This window comes from Schistocerca gregaria, chromosome X (assembly GCF_023897955.1).
Source record: "Schistocerca gregaria isolate iqSchGreg1 chromosome X, iqSchGreg1.2, whole genome shotgun sequence".
NCBI lineage: Eukaryota > Metazoa > Arthropoda > Insecta > Orthoptera > Acrididae > Schistocerca > Schistocerca gregaria.
Genome location: NC_064931.1, coordinates 409,530,577 through 409,546,384, shown reverse-complemented (window position 1 = coordinate 409,546,384; position 15,808 = coordinate 409,530,577). Strand labels below are relative to the sequence as shown.

Here is a 15,808-nt window from a genome sequence, read left to right as displayed (position 1 = left end):
GAAACCTAAAGCACAGCCACCACCCAGCTGTGTATTTATAATTCCAATCCTTTTCAAGATGCAATATTTTAGTTTCGTGAAATTCTACTTGTTATTTTCTCCACAGAGCTTCCATTTTCTGCCACCAAACTTCTTAAGTACCTAAAAGAGGTTGTTTGATCCATAGTACTTTCTTCCATAATGATGATGGAATCATTATGTCTGCTGTGTCTCATCAGTTTGATCTTTTTAATATTTATCCCCATTCAATATTCTTTTCCCACTTCTACAATCCCCTCCATCATAAACTGTAGTTCTTCTTCTGATGATCTGCATATTTAATTGTCTGTACCCCTTCTTCTTCTGCTATTATAATCCTGCTTTTTCTACTGATTTTTCTGTTAGTGTCTTGTCATAATATTGAAAAGCATTTTTGAAAAACATCACCCATACCTGAAACACCTTTCCCAATGCATGCCTGAACTATTTCCCCATTGCCAATCCTTATTACCAGTTTCTTTATTGTGTGGAGTTATTTTGTAAACCTTTTGTGCTTGAAGTCCACACCACCATATTTTAAGGTCTTCTGGAGGATACACCAGTCCATCCTATGAAATGTCTTTTTCCAATGAACATCACATATGTCCACGAGCAACCAGCCAAGCCTTCACAGGAATAGCAGTAAGTATCTACAGTGAAGTGACTTACCTGGCATAGAGGTAATAAATTACACACACAAACCTTCACCATGAACCAGTCAGTCTATTAGTGAAAAGTGTATCAGACTCCCGGCAATAGTTCCTGAGATTAAGCTCCACATGCAGATAGAAACACACATCATCTTCCTTTTCTTTTCCTAGTCATCTGAGTTTTAGGCATACATTGTTCTGTAATCTTTACATCCTTTGCCAATGTAATGTTATGGTAAAGGGAATAGGGTACTTTTAACTAGACTTTTTGGCCAAAACTCCTTGTTATCGATCTTATTAGTGAGACTGGTAAATAGGATATTATTCTGTTTCTGAACACTTTTAGAGCTTCAGCTAGTATTTAATCATAGCCAACTGCTTTCCTCTTTATTAAATCTTTAATGGCATTTTCTGTTCCACATCTCAATAGCTGTAGTCCATGGTCTATGTCATCACATTCCAATTCATGTTGCAATCTTATTTGTGAGTGATCTCATATATTTCTTCAACCAAGGCCCACTTGTTCCATACCATTTTCTTTTCATCTATACATGCTGTCATCTTTTCATTCTTATTTAGTATGCCCTGTTTACTAACTTTTCCTGGATCTTTGATTTTTAGGTACTTAACTACCCTATGCATTGCTTGTAATACACCTTGCCTTTCCAGTCCTTCAGTCTCATCGCACTGGGTTTTCATACATTCTTATCTAACCTGACCAGATAATCTTAATTCATTGTTCAGCTTTCTATACAGTTCTTTTTTCCTTATGTAGAATGGTCATTCTTCCATTTCCTAGCCCGCATCTCGTGGTCGTGTGGTTGCGTTCTCGCTTCCCACGCTCGGGTTCCCGGGTTCGATTCCCAGCGGGGTCAGGGATTTTCTCTGCCTCGTGATGGCTGGGTGTTGTGTTTTGTCCTTAGATTAGTTAGATTTAAGTTGTTCTAAGTTCTAGGGGACTGATGACCATAGATGTTAAGTCCCATAGTGCTCAGAGCCATTTGAACCATTTTTTTCCATGTCCTATGTTCATCCATACCTGATGTGATCTTTTGTTTCCTATTCTTTTCATTCTCTACTTCTCCAGTTTCTTCTTCAAAGGGTTTCAGAATTATGTTTTTAGTTGCATTCCATTTTTCTGGTACTTTCTGCTGAATTTTCCACTTTGTTTTCAGTGGTTTCAGAGTAGCCTTTACATCCTTGTGGAGTCAGGTTACAACCATCCCATTTTCTTACAAGTTATTTTCTTTTAAAATGTTTAGCCTTGTTGACATGTCTGCCACTAACAAATTACGATCTGTATCAGCATTTGCTTCAGGAAAGATTTTCACAATTTTCGAACTATTTTTTTTTTATTTTTTGTTGGTTGATGGTGGTTTTTAAAACGTGTTTGTACAGTGATCATCTTGATCTTTCGAGTGACTGAGGAGCAGCACAGATATTTCCATTTTGAAGAAGATATGTCAGGCACATATCACTTATGAAAGTATCTCACAGTACCATTGAATAAGCTTTATTTTGTTTATCAGGACTAGGAGAATTGCATCCACAGAAATTAGCTTTGATTCCACAAGCTTCAGTTATATTTAATTTAACTTTCTCTTTTCATCCATGACGTCTTGCGGGGGCAGTAAATTGTGGTGCTCAGATTGATGCATTGTTCATTGACTTGTTCATTACAGTTCTGCACTATCAATCATCACTTAGTCCACAAAATAAATGTGAAAAAAGTATCAGATAATCATTGTGACTCAACTGAAGGCTTTCTGTTAAGTAAGACTCAGTATGCAGTTCTTAATGGGGAGATATTGTTGGGTATGAAAATAGATTTGGGAATATTCCAAGAAAGTGTTACTGGATTGTTTCTGTTCACAATGTATGTAAATGAACTGTGGATAACATTAGGAGCTCTGAGTGGCTGCATGCAATTAATGCTGTTGTGTATTGGGAAGTTGTAATTCCAGACCATTCTGATGAAATGCATGAGCACCTGCAGAGGAACAACACTTAGTGCAGGAAGTGGCAGCTAGCCCTCAGAGTAGAATGTGGGCGGATGTTATTGTGCACCAGATGTACAATATTATCTTTTATGGATGCAGGCAGGTCTTTTTACAGAGAGTTGCTGCTTTATTTAGGCTCAACTGTTCCTTTCTTCTTCTTATGCTAGCATAAAGACACCATTTCTGATCACCGGTAATGATATGGGATGGGAATGGTTGGTGGTGTTCATGAGCAAATTGATGATGAGCATGCAGAGATGCACATATGGCCACCTGCTGATGTTTGTGATTTTGGCTTAGAGCATGTGGTAGAGATACACTCAATTACCTTCTGTGTTGCATGCTAATGTCACATGATGGTGGAATGATAACAGTTCATCACCTTTGCCAGTTCCTGAGTATAATGACTTGGATTGTTGTGGATTAATGTGTTTAAATGATACTCCTCAAACCCCAAATGTCTTTCTGAGTGTGGAGAGTCACTAATGTCAAAACAATCCTCCATAAAATAAGAAACCCATTTTCTTGTTGTGCTCTGTCCAATGGCATTATTCTCATACTCAACACAAATGTTTCTGGCTGCCTCTGCTGCTGTTGCCCCTCTGTTTAACTCAAACAGAAGAATGTCAAAAATGGCAATCTACTTGGCATTCCATTTTCTAGTGTCCATAGCTCTACTCACTATCTCCATATGAGAAAATGACAGTATGTAAATTCAAATAATAGCAGTGAACTACAAATAAAAAAGGACAGTCGATAAATAAATGCATAGCACCCAGAATACCACCATGCAAAACAAGAACACTAGGAACTTAATGCACCAACCTAATAGTATTTCACCTTAGCAACAATAATATCCCCTGCAAATCACAGTTTGTGTTTCAGAAGAGATGCCTTACTGAGAATCCGATTTACATGTTCACTCATCAAATTTTACAAGCACTAGCTAACAAAATTGCACTGGTTGGTATTTTCTACACTCTATCTAAGGCATTTGACTGTGGGAATCACAGTATTCTCCCATATAAATTGAAGTTTTATGGGGTTGATGGTGTAGCCAGCCAATGGATAATGTGATATCTAACCAAAAGAATGCAAAAAGCTGTACAGCAATTCAACAAATGTAGTCTGGGAACATAATTCTGTCTGGGAAAAAATCATGTATGGGATTCCCCAAGGCTCAACCTTGGGTTCACTATTGTCCCTCAGATATGTCAACGATCTTCTGTCTAATATACAAGAAGCAGAATTAGTTCTTTTTGTACATGACACAAGTATTGTAATCAGTCCAATCATGCATACAGAAACAGAAGAAATGGTAAACGATTTTTACTTGCATGTCTGGATGAACAGACATGGTCGACGATAGATGGCCATCCAATATTACTTCGAAATAAATTCGCTTAATGCAGATAACTTGCCTTTGGCTGTGTTAGGTATAGATGTACTACCTACTGGTGACATAAAAAAAATTGTGTCAGACTGTAACTTGGACCCATATTTCCCATTTATTGTCAGCAGTCTTCTTAACCATTAGATTATCCAAGCACACCTCCCAGACTGATCCAAACTTTCATATGTCACACTGTCTACATCCCTATACAACAGTCGCCTACATTCATCACTGAATGCTTGCTGCTATACTCTGTATTCGTTCACCAGTGATAATGAGACATACAGAAGTTTGGGTTGGTCTGGGAGGGACACCTGAATAGCCTAACAGTTAAGGCAACTGCTTGCAATAAGTGGGAAATCCAGATTTGAGTCCTGGTCTGGCAAAAATTTTCACTCGTCACCAATAGGTAGTACATCTATACCTAACATGGCAGAAGTCAAAAAAAGTTATTAGCATTCAGTGAATTTATTCTGAAGTAGTGTCAGACAGCTGGCTATCATCAACAATGTCTATTCATCCAGACAGGCAAGTAAATATTCCATACTGAGGCAGGCCTAAGATGATAAAATCATAGGTCTCAATTCCTCTTAGTCTCATTGTCACTGGTGTGGGAATACATAATATAAATGCGAGTATTCAGTGTTGAATATAGGAGACTATGGTATAGGGATGTATACAGTTTGACATATGAAAGTTTGAGTTGTTCCGAGAGGCATGCACAGATAGCCTAATGGTTAAAGTGTCCATTCGCGATAAGTGGGAGATCCGGGTTTGAGTCCTGGCCCCTCACAAATTTTCATGTATCAGCAGTAGGTAGTACATCTATACCCAAAACAGCTAAGGCCAAGTTATTTGCTTTCAGTAAATTTATTTAGAAGTAGTAAACAATTTTCTTACAAGTATCACTGACTAATTTTCTGTGAATGGTCTCGCCCTCAGTTCCACACACCTAGAGGTACTACACAAATGATAAGTGCAACACATGGTGCAAAAATAATAGACAGGGTGGAAAGTTCAAAATTCTTAGGTGTCGGCACTGATGAAAATTTAAACTGGAAGAAGCACATTTATAAACTTCTAAAGAAACTTACGAGGTGCTATCCAAAATTTTCGGGACTGGTTCGGCTATATGTTGAAATCCTTACATTTGGACTAATGGCCACCATCACCCTCAAAGTAGTTCCCATCCGCACATACAGATTGGTCCCAGCGCTTCTGCCACTGGTCAAACGTTTTCTGGAAGTCCTGTTCTTTGAAAGTGTTTATCACCACCAGTGATCCTTCTTGAATCCTCTCTAGAGTGTTGAACTAATGGCCTTTCAACTTAAATTTCAGTTTTGGTTATAGCGCAAAGTCGCAAGGTGCCAAATCTGGTGAGTACGGTGGGTGGGGTACAACTGCCATGTTGTTTTTTGTCAAAAAGGTCCTGGTGAACAAAGATGTGTGGCAGGACACATTGTCGTAACGACAATGCAGGAGCCAGTTCCCTTGATGCCAAAGTTCGGGCCATCATTGCCGCAGGTTTTCACGGATTCATCGCAAAACATCACAGTAGTATGCAGAATTCACTGTTTGGTTGGGTGGGACGAATTCTTTGTGCACAACTCCCTTGGTGTCAAAGAAAATGATGATCATGCTCTTCACCTGTCTCGCTTTTTTGGGTCTTGGAGAGCCTGGGCTCTTCCACTGGGACGATTGTTTCTTTGTCTCTGGACATAACTGTAAATCCAGCTCTCATCTCTGTAGCACTTTTCCCAAGATTCACACAGAATTTGTTACACAGGTGCTGTTCTGTTTGCGGATCCATTGTAAAATCACCACACACCAAACATAGAGTATTACAGAAATCACTGTTGACATACAACACGTCCTACCAGCTGAATGCCACTCCCCACACTGACTCATCAGATATGCAGCTCTTGCCACCTGGCAGTACAAAGATTTACTACTCCTACTTTCCAGATGGCAGTAGCAGTCCTGAAAATTTTGGATTCCACCTTTTAGTTCAGCCATATTTGCACTCAGAATCATTGAAAATCTTGGGGAGAGGTAAATCTGTAAGTTGACATATTTTGCATATTTTCATTCAATAATGTCATATTGAAAAATGTTCTGGAGTAACATGCTGTAAGAATAATATGTGGTTCTCACCCATAATCATCTTGTACACATCTGTGTAAGGAGTTGTGCATTCTGCTGCAACTAAAATTTTTGAGCACTTTCCGAGTGATATGAAATGTCTGACAAACAGCAAAGTAAAACTTGAGAACAAACTGAAAAAGTTTCTCCTTGACAACTCCTCCTGTTCCATAGAAGAATTTCTGTTATTCTAATTTGTAATAGGCGGTGCACAGAAATTGCTAACTCACATCTGTACATAAAAAAACCATAAATGTTTAGCATGTAGCCACGTTTACAAATTAATTTGCAATGTGAATGTAAAATGACTCATTCCACACCATTACAATTTATCATGCAACATGATCCATGGAACATGAAACTAACAAACTGAATCATCATAATGTGGACATTCCTGTCTGGCATACAAGGGAAAACAGTCTGGGCACCTTGGAAACAAAGTGTATCGCCGTGAACAATGCATGGTACTGCCGTGGGTCTGCAGAGCAGTCTGGTGGGCTGTCACTGAATGGAACTTGTGGAACACTTTAGAGTCTGTTAAATAAATCCACTGCACTCTATTGCTACAGCTCTGGGCAGCATGAGAAATGTCAAAGTGTGCTGAAAAAGTTTGTTTCACTATGTGTGCGATATTCCAACAGCACTAGGAATTTGCAGACAACAAAAAGTCCCATGAACAATTTGGCCATTTGATATCGCTTGCCAGATAGTGCAACATGAGACGTTTTTGATATAATTCTCAGTTTTTCTGAGACTGGTTAAATAGCTGAAATGATAAGATGACTGGTAGTACCTGTGACTTCTGCAGCATTGAACTAGTTAAATATTTGACCCAATTCCCGATGCTGGTTTAATTGTTCCTGTCAAAGCTCAAAGAATTTTGCATCCATGGTAGCAATTGGTGTTCCAAACTGGAACCACCTCATTGCCTGTGTTATTACCTTCACTTTAAGACCAACAACATTTATTGAATGCAAATGAACTTCTGTAACAACAGATTGAAATTGCCTATTAGTCCATGGAAACAAGCAAAAATAGTTCTTGATAAGAATTAATGTAAGTTATAGTTCCAGATAAAAATTCATATGCAATAGTGATTGAACTGGATGTAAGCCTAAGCACCACACACACACACACACACACACACACACACACACACACACACACACATTGTAAGATACTACTTAGCAAAGTTCCATTAAGCCATGTTATGAAGGAAACTACATACTCATCAGTCAAAGTGCTAAGCAACACAAGTCTAAATCGCTCCAGGTAAACAACAGCAGTGGTCGCAGTTCAGTTGTAGAGGCTAAGTCACATAATATCAGCTGGAAGAGTGTCTGCTGCCATGCGGCTTATGTTTGCCCAACACCGAAGTTCATGTGACAGGCTTGAGATAACACCAATGTTCTTGCTGCAGACACTCTCACAGTATGTTGGCTATGTGAAACATATTGATATATCTGTGTCTTCTGTTTGCTTGTTTGGCAGGTTTAGTAAAATAAACAACAGTGTCAGTGTTTTCCATATTTTTACTTCTGTATCCTGATCTTTTATGACTTTTATGTTGCAGGAACTGGACCATGGTTCAGTATATATAATGCAGAGACCTCAGAATGTTTATTAAAATGTCCAGTCTTCCATGGACAGAGGATTCATGGTATAGCTCCACAGTCAGATGAAAGAATTGCTATTTTTGGTGGAAGACAAGTTGTTTTTCTTCACTTAAACCGGAATTTTAAAGAGTGAGTACTCTAATAGGATTTTAGTGGGTTTGTATGCATATATATTTCAGCCATGTTTGTATTATTACTGTCATTGTAATTTCTATCCAAATTAATAATGGGGAAATTAATGGTGGGATTCACCATTATAATTAAGGTGTTGATCAGTTGTAAGCACATAAAAAAGTCTGAAACATGATTAATTTTGCTTGGAGGCTACATCTGGAGTGTGCATTCTGTATTGCAAAAGCCAGGTGAGCATGCCTCTGATGGGTGTCCAGCAGCATGCAAAGGTGGCATGGCATGACAGGGAAGAGCAGTGAGGCTAGGAGCCTGCATGTCCTCCTGTCAGATTTGAATACTCTGGACATGATGTCAGTTCCACCCAGAGGTGTGCACAAAGGGTAGATTTATATTGTTCACATTTGCACATGTGCAGGGCAAGTAATTATAGATACAGAAAAGCACAATATGTCATGTTAAAGAGGTAGTGAAGATGATTCTATTGATATGCAGATACCCACTTGAGATAATGGGTGTGAAAAGATATAGTTCTGAGAAGATTTGTTTAACTGAAATCCAATAAATAATTAATATCATTTACCATCAGTTTCTATCACTTATCAATGTCCATTGACTGCACTAGTCACATGTTTCATAGTGTAATTAATTAACCTGTGAGAGGCATTTGAACTGAACTTTTGATTAAAATTGGCATGTCATTTTATCCAAGACAGCTACAGTAATAGCATGACACTGTATTTTGCCAGATGAGATTACACATCACCTATGACATTTAGTTTGTAAGATGTACATTTTTGTCATTTTTAATTGTTTATAAATCAACCAAGTTTTGCCCATAATTCAAAATTGATTAGAGTTTTGTTAATTCTGATTGCAGCAGTGGAAAGAGTAGGCAAATTCTTGTTAGACAGAGGTGCCTTACATATTTGTATTTATTTATTTATACTGGATTAGTGACGGTATAGAGATCATAAACTGTTTTGATGACTGCTGCTAAGATTTGCAATTTTGTAAAAATTAATTTGTGGGCAAACTACTGCTCATAGAATTAAGTGTAAGATTCTAGTTTTGTTTAGATTTTTAGCGTGCATTTAATTGCACACACAGATTTTCAATTACATTTGTATATAAAAAGTTGTAAGAGAGTCTGGTGATAGCATGAAGTCATTAAGTGATGCAAAGGCTTGGATTTTCCAGGGAGGGGTGCACTGAGGACCTAAGAGGGTGGTGGTTCTCTTTCTTATTGGTCGGGACAAACTGTCAGACGCAAGACCTATGCTAGTTTCAGAAGTGATGTGGCCACACGCTTTACAGCGATACCAATTGTTGCATCATCAGTCGTGACTCTTTGGAATATTTTGTATCAGTTCAGTGGGACCTTAGAGATATTCTGCAGTGCACAGAACTTCTTTTTATTTCTGCCGGTTGTTCATCAGGGCTTGTATTTTTGTGAATTAAGACAATTTGCCTTTTAGTTATTTGCACTGAGTCTGATTTTTGACTTAGTTTGCCAGTGGAGACTTTTGATTACTTTTGTCATGTATTGGCACTTACTGTTATTACATCATGTGTCAGTTAGACTACCATTTATTTATGTTGATGTGGAGTTTGACCTCAATTAATTTTAGCTGTGAGTGTTGCCTGTCTTCTACAGCTATTTTATTTCTACAGTATTTTTCACCACATCTATTTGGAGGCTTGAGCTAAGCTTAAGTTCACTTAAATATGTAGAGTTTATCACCAGCCTGTGAAATTTTTTGTGATATTAAGAATAATAAACTTTATTTGGTAAACATAATTGATGTGCACACATATATACAAGTGTGGCTACATTGTCATGGCCTGATACTGCTAAAATGACTTTGTACACTCGACAGCACAATAACTTACGGTGGAAAATTGCAGCCAATGTCAAAGGCTGCTACAGCACTGCTATGAATGAAATGCAACATACAATTTTGTAGATTGCATCAAGATCACATGGAAAAGGAATTATTACTTGGAATATGACACCAAAATTTCCCCATTTGTTTTCTGTACCTTTTCCAAGAAGACACAATAGCTTTTCTGCAAATAAAATATGCTATTATTAACTATACGTACAGATATTACAGATATATACACATGTCTTCTGTCGTGTTAGATTGTGTTTGCTTTGTGCTGAGTGTCAGTAAGGCATACCTCCCTCAATTGCCCTCCTTTACTTTTATGACTAGTATTGTACACTCTGTCATGGGATTTGCTCCTGTGTCTGAGTTGTGGAACTGGATTTGTGATTTACTGTCGGAAAGGTTACAGCTCACAGCAATTGGTATAAGTCCTCTGGTGAAACAGAAGTGATATCTAGAGTCCACCAAAGAAGTATTATAGGCTCTCTGCTGTCCTTAATCCATGTGAACAACTTAGGAGACAACCTGATCAGCCCTCTTAGATTGTTTGCATCTAATGCTGTCATTAACTATCAAGTAAAGTTTTCAGAAGTTAAAAACAAATTGCAAAATGATTTAGACAAGATATCTACGTAGTGTGAAAAGTGGCAACTGACCCCTAAACAATAAAAAGTGTGAAATACTGAACATAAGTATTAAAAAATCTGTTAAGTTCAGTTATGTGATACATTTTATAAATTTAAAGCTTGTAGGTTCAATTATGTATCCAAATATTTCAATTACAAACACCTTAAACTGGTGCCATCACATAGAGGGTATTGTGGGGAAAGCAAACCAAAGAGTTCATTTCGTTGGCAGAACACTTGTAAGATGCAGAAAATCTAATGAAGAGGCTGCATACACTATGCCTGTCCATCGTCTTCTGAAGTACTGCTGTGCAGTATGGGACCCTTACCAGATAGAACAGATGGAGCATATCCAAAAAGTTTGAAAAAGGGCAGCTCATTTTTATTATTGCATAATAAAAGAGAAAATGTCACAGGTATGATATCTAAGATCAGCTGGCAATCGTTAAAACAGAGGCATGACAAGATCTTTACATGAAATTTCAATCACCAACTTTCTCTTGCGAACACAAAAATATTTTGTTCATTCCCGCCTATGTAGACAGAAATGACCACATTAATAAAATACACTGAAGAGACAAAGAAACTGGTACACCTGCCTAATATCATGTAGGGTCCCTGTGAGGACACAGAAGTGCCGCAACACAATATGGCATGGACTCAGCTAATGTTTGAAGTAATGTTGGAGGGAATCGACACCATGAATCCTGCAGGGCCATAAATCCATAAGAGTACGAGGAGGTGGAGATCTCTTCTGAACAGCACATTGCAATGCATCACAGATATCCTCAATAATGTTCGTGCCTGGAGAATTTGGTGGCCAGCGGAAGTTTTTAAACTCAGGAGAGTGTTCCTGGAGTCACTCTGTAGCAATTCTGGACGTGGGGGGTGTCGCATTGTCCTGCTGGAATTGTCCAAGTCTGTCAGAATGCACAGTGGACATGAATGGATGCAGGTGATCCAGACAGGATGCTTACATACGTGTCACCTGTCAGAGTCGTATCTAAATGTTTTAGGGGTCCAATATCACTCCAACTGCACATGCCCCACACCATTACAGAGCCCCCACTGGCTTGAACAATCCCCTGCTGTCATGCAGGGTCCATAGATTCATGAGGTTGTCTCCATACCCGTACACATCCATCCACTTGATACAATTTGAAATGAGGCTTGTCTGACCAGGCAACATGTTTGCAGTCAACAGTCTCCAGTTTTGATGTTGATGGGCCCAGGGGAGGCATAAAGCTTTATGTCAGTACACGAGTGGGCACTTGGCTGTGAAAGCCAGTATTGATGATCTTTCATTGAATGGCTCACATGCTGACACTTGTTGATGGCCCAGCATTGAAATCTGTAGCTGATTCATATTTAAGGACATTATATTTAAACGAAAACCTAGTTAATAAAAGCAAAGATTAACATAGCACCTTTGCAGAACGCACACCAAGTGTGAGCCATATTGGTCTATTTCTTTGTGTTTGGCATTCATGTGACTCAAGGAAGTCGAGTGATTGTCAAAAAATTGACGATGAAGAAATTCGTGTGGTGATTAAACATTACTTTATGTAAGGCAAGACACCTCAGGAGACTAAAGAGAAGCTTGTTAAACATTATGGTGACTCTGCACCTTTGATTAGAACAGTCTATAAGTGGTTTCAAAATTTTCAGATTGGCCATGTGGGCACAAGTGATGCTGAACATTCTGGACACCCTGTGGAGGTTACGACTCCAGAAATCATTGATAAAATCCATGATATGGTGGTGGATGACAGAAGAGTTAAGGTGCGTGAGATTGCTAGTGCTGTGGGCATCTTGAAGGAAATGGTACATAATATTTTGCATAAACATTTGGACATGAGAAAGCTATCCACAAGATGTGTTCCACGATTGCTCACATTTGACCAGAAACAGAATTGTGTGAAGTGTTGCAAGGATGGTTTGCAGCTGTTCAGGAAGAATCTGCACAACTTTAAGTGTCATTTTGTCACTGTGGATGAAACATGGATACATTACTATACTCCCAAGATCAAACAACAATCTAAACCAATCTAAACAATGGGTTACCAAGGGAGAAGCTGCACCAAAAACGTGAAGACCAGTCCTTCAGCTGGAAAGGTTATGGCAACTGTCTTTTGGGATTCGCAAGGGATAATCCTCATTGACTATCTGGAAAAGGGTAAAACTATTACAGGTGCATATTATTCATCGTTATTGGACTGTTTGAAAACCAAGCTGCAAGAAAAACACGTGATTGGACCACAGAAAAGTCCTTTTCCATCACAACAGTGCTCCAGCACACACCTCAGCAGTTGTGGTTGCAAAATTAATGGAAATAGGATTCCAACTCATTTCACATCCCCCCCTATTCTCCAGACTTGGCTCCCTTGGACTTCTGTTTGTTCCACAATTTGAAGAAATGGCTGGCAGGACAAAGATTTTATTCAGATGAGGAGGTGATTGCAGCAACTAATAGCTATTTTGCAGACTTGGACAGTTCCTATTATTAGGAAGGGATCAACAAATTAGAACAGCGTTGGATGAAGCGTATAAGTCTAAAAGGAGACAATGTCAAAAAATAAAAAAAAAGGTTTACCCCAAACACGTTAGTAGTTTTTGTTTTTGCATGGACTTTTCAAATGCCTCTTGTACATACATATTGGTTGTTTATATGCATCAGAATATATAACTGTGTTGATGTATACAAACACACTGTCAAAACTTTTTGAAAGAATAAACTGCCATTTGACTGTGTGTTACTGTATTTATCTTTTGTACTGTCTAGAGTTTGGCTTTTATGCCATTCTCAAGTACAGTGCTAAATGTTGTTAGACAATTATTATGCCATGTCTGTTAAGGCAGTTTAAATCAGTTAAATCTGCAGGTTTAGACTGCTTTAGACTGCCTTAACAGATGATTGTCATTAGAACACTGTATGATCTCTATTTTCTGTAGTTTTCTCATAATGTTCATTTTGCAAGATGCATGTGGGAGAAAGTAATATGTTGCTTGATTCTTCCTGAAACATACACTCTCAGTTTAGTATCCCCACTAGTGGACATCACAATGAAGGCAGATGAGTTGGCGTGGGTAGTGCAGTGGGATGGTGCAGAAACCTATCATGTGCTTGTGATGTGTAGCATGGGCAGACACAGTGGTGGAGGTATTTACCTGTCGGTGGTAGTAGGCCAGTTGAGCCAGTAGTTACCCAGAGCTCAATGACTGCGGGCCTCGCATTGCACTCCGTACTTTCAGTTGTTGCTGAGTGCTTAACCATTAGCCGTCCACACCAGCCACATGCTGTTTTGCTCTCATGCATGTCTCTATGTGTGTTCAAACTCTTTGTTTCCCATAGACTGACTCACATGGTGAGTTCGTTTCCTTCTCATGTGATACTGTTCCCCAGTTACTATTGGGCAACCATTGGTCTGTGAAGTATTCGCGTTGAATGTTTAGTATAGTGACATTGTCACACCTGTGCATATACTAAACTTGGGATTTCAACAGTATACCTCTCCATGATGCTCTGCACTACTGATGTAGAGTCTGCCATTGGAGTTTGTTGAGAAAAATTCACTGGACTCACAACATTGTTTGCTTTTATGATGGTTGTAAGTGTAATGTAAGTTTTGGATAAAGGCTAAGGTTTTCTTCTGATTGGTGCATGATCTTGAAGTTTGCAGCCACAAAATAGTGGTTACATGATTTCTAACCAGTACTTTTCTTTTATCTGACCTGTGTCATTTGACTGCTGTATTAGATGCAATATTATGTTTGCTAGACACACCATTCTGCTGAACCTACTGTATCTGAAAAAGCTGAACAATACCTACAAAACAGCCAACATTAAATTATTGGCCTGTACACATCACATTAATACTAGGTGCTTACATAATAGCTTTCATTTTTACTTTTATGAAATAGCTTTATTTGTCTAAAATGTACAAGGGCTCATTCTTATTTTCTTGTTTTCATCCATTCTTTGTAGGTGTTTTAGTAATGTGGCTTTGCATCTTCTTCAGCCGTGTAGGGTAGCCGCGCGGTCTAGGGCACTTTGTCACGGTCTGTGTGGCTCCCCCTCACTGGAGGTTCGAGTCCTTCCTCGGGCAGGGGTGTGCGTGTTGTCCATAGCATAAGTTGGTTTAAGTTAGATTAAGTAGTTTGTAGGCTTAGGGACTGATGATCTCAGCAGTTTGGTCCCTTAAGACCTTACCACAAATTTCCATGTTCTTCAGTCCACAGTCATGCAGTTTGATCTCTTGTTATAGTTGTGCCACTGTAGTTTTCAGTTAGACTTTGATTGTATAATTTCATATCTTCTTTCATGTTATTGTATAGTTGTATGGTGGATGGATATGGACTGTCTTTATTGTACAGATGTGGTGGTGGTGGTGGTGGTGGTGAGGAGGGGGAGGAGGAGGAGGAGGAGGAGGATTCACCAGTGTCCAGGTTGAAGCTGTTCTAGACATGGTGGATAGGTATCAGTTTGCTCCACTGGGCTGTGGCAGCATTATAGTATGTGGAGTGAAGAATATGACAACTCTGGCTTTACCTGGGTCACTGTTGTGACTGACTTCTCGTGCAGATGACCTGGGTGGTATGTATGCACCCAAGAGTGAGTGGTGGACAATGAAGGAGTCACATACAGAGTCTGCATAAAAAGTATTGGGAATATTTTTCTTGACATGACTGTTTGTTACAGCTCTTCACACTGTGCATACTCAGTGGTGGCAGAGGGGTGTGACTTCCGACACATGCCAGATACCAATTGCCTGTGAGCATTCTTTTAGGCTGAATCATATTTTTAGTGGAACACTGTCTAGTGACTTGGCGCAAGCGCAAAATGCAGCGAATGACTGAGCAGTGATACATCATTAAATTTTGTGTTTTACTGGGGAAATTGAGTATGGAGACGTTAGACATGATTCAGCAAGTGTTAAAGGATGAAAGCATGTCACAACCTGCAGTTTTTAAGGGGCACAAGCTCTCCAAAGATGGCTCAGAGAGTGTGTGGAGGATAAGGTACATACTGGATGGCTGTCGACATCAAGAACCAATGACAGTGTGCAAAGTGTGCATGAAGTACTGAATTCAGACCATCGGTTAAGTGTGTACATGGTTGCAGAAGCATTTGGCATTGATAAAATGACATGGCACTCCATTGTCACTGAAGATTTGGCTATGTGAAAGATATGCAGTAAGCTTGTCCCAAAGGTCTTGATGGATGATCAAAAGCAGGGGTGTGTGTCTGCTTGTGAAGACCTTCTGCAGTGTGCTGAAGAAGACCCCAGCTTTTTGGAGATAATCATGAGAGAAACTTGGATATTCAAATGTGACCCAGAAAC

General features: G+C 39.1%; 1 protein-coding gene across 3 annotated transcripts in view; it reads left to right on the top strand.

Annotated features, from left to right (window-relative positions):
• LOC126298610 (WD repeat-containing protein 6) overlaps nucleotides 1–15,808 on the top strand; it is a 268,743-nt gene that overhangs the window by 56,449 nt on the left and 196,486 nt on the right. For all 3 annotated transcript variants that reach the window (XM_049990014.1, XM_049990015.1, XM_049990016.1), the window contains exon 2: nucleotides 7,777–7,948. In XM_049990014.1, the coding sequence (XP_049845971.1) occupies nucleotides 7,777–7,948 (172 nt within the window). The remainder of the gene's footprint in view (nucleotides 1–7,776; nucleotides 7,949–15,808) is intronic.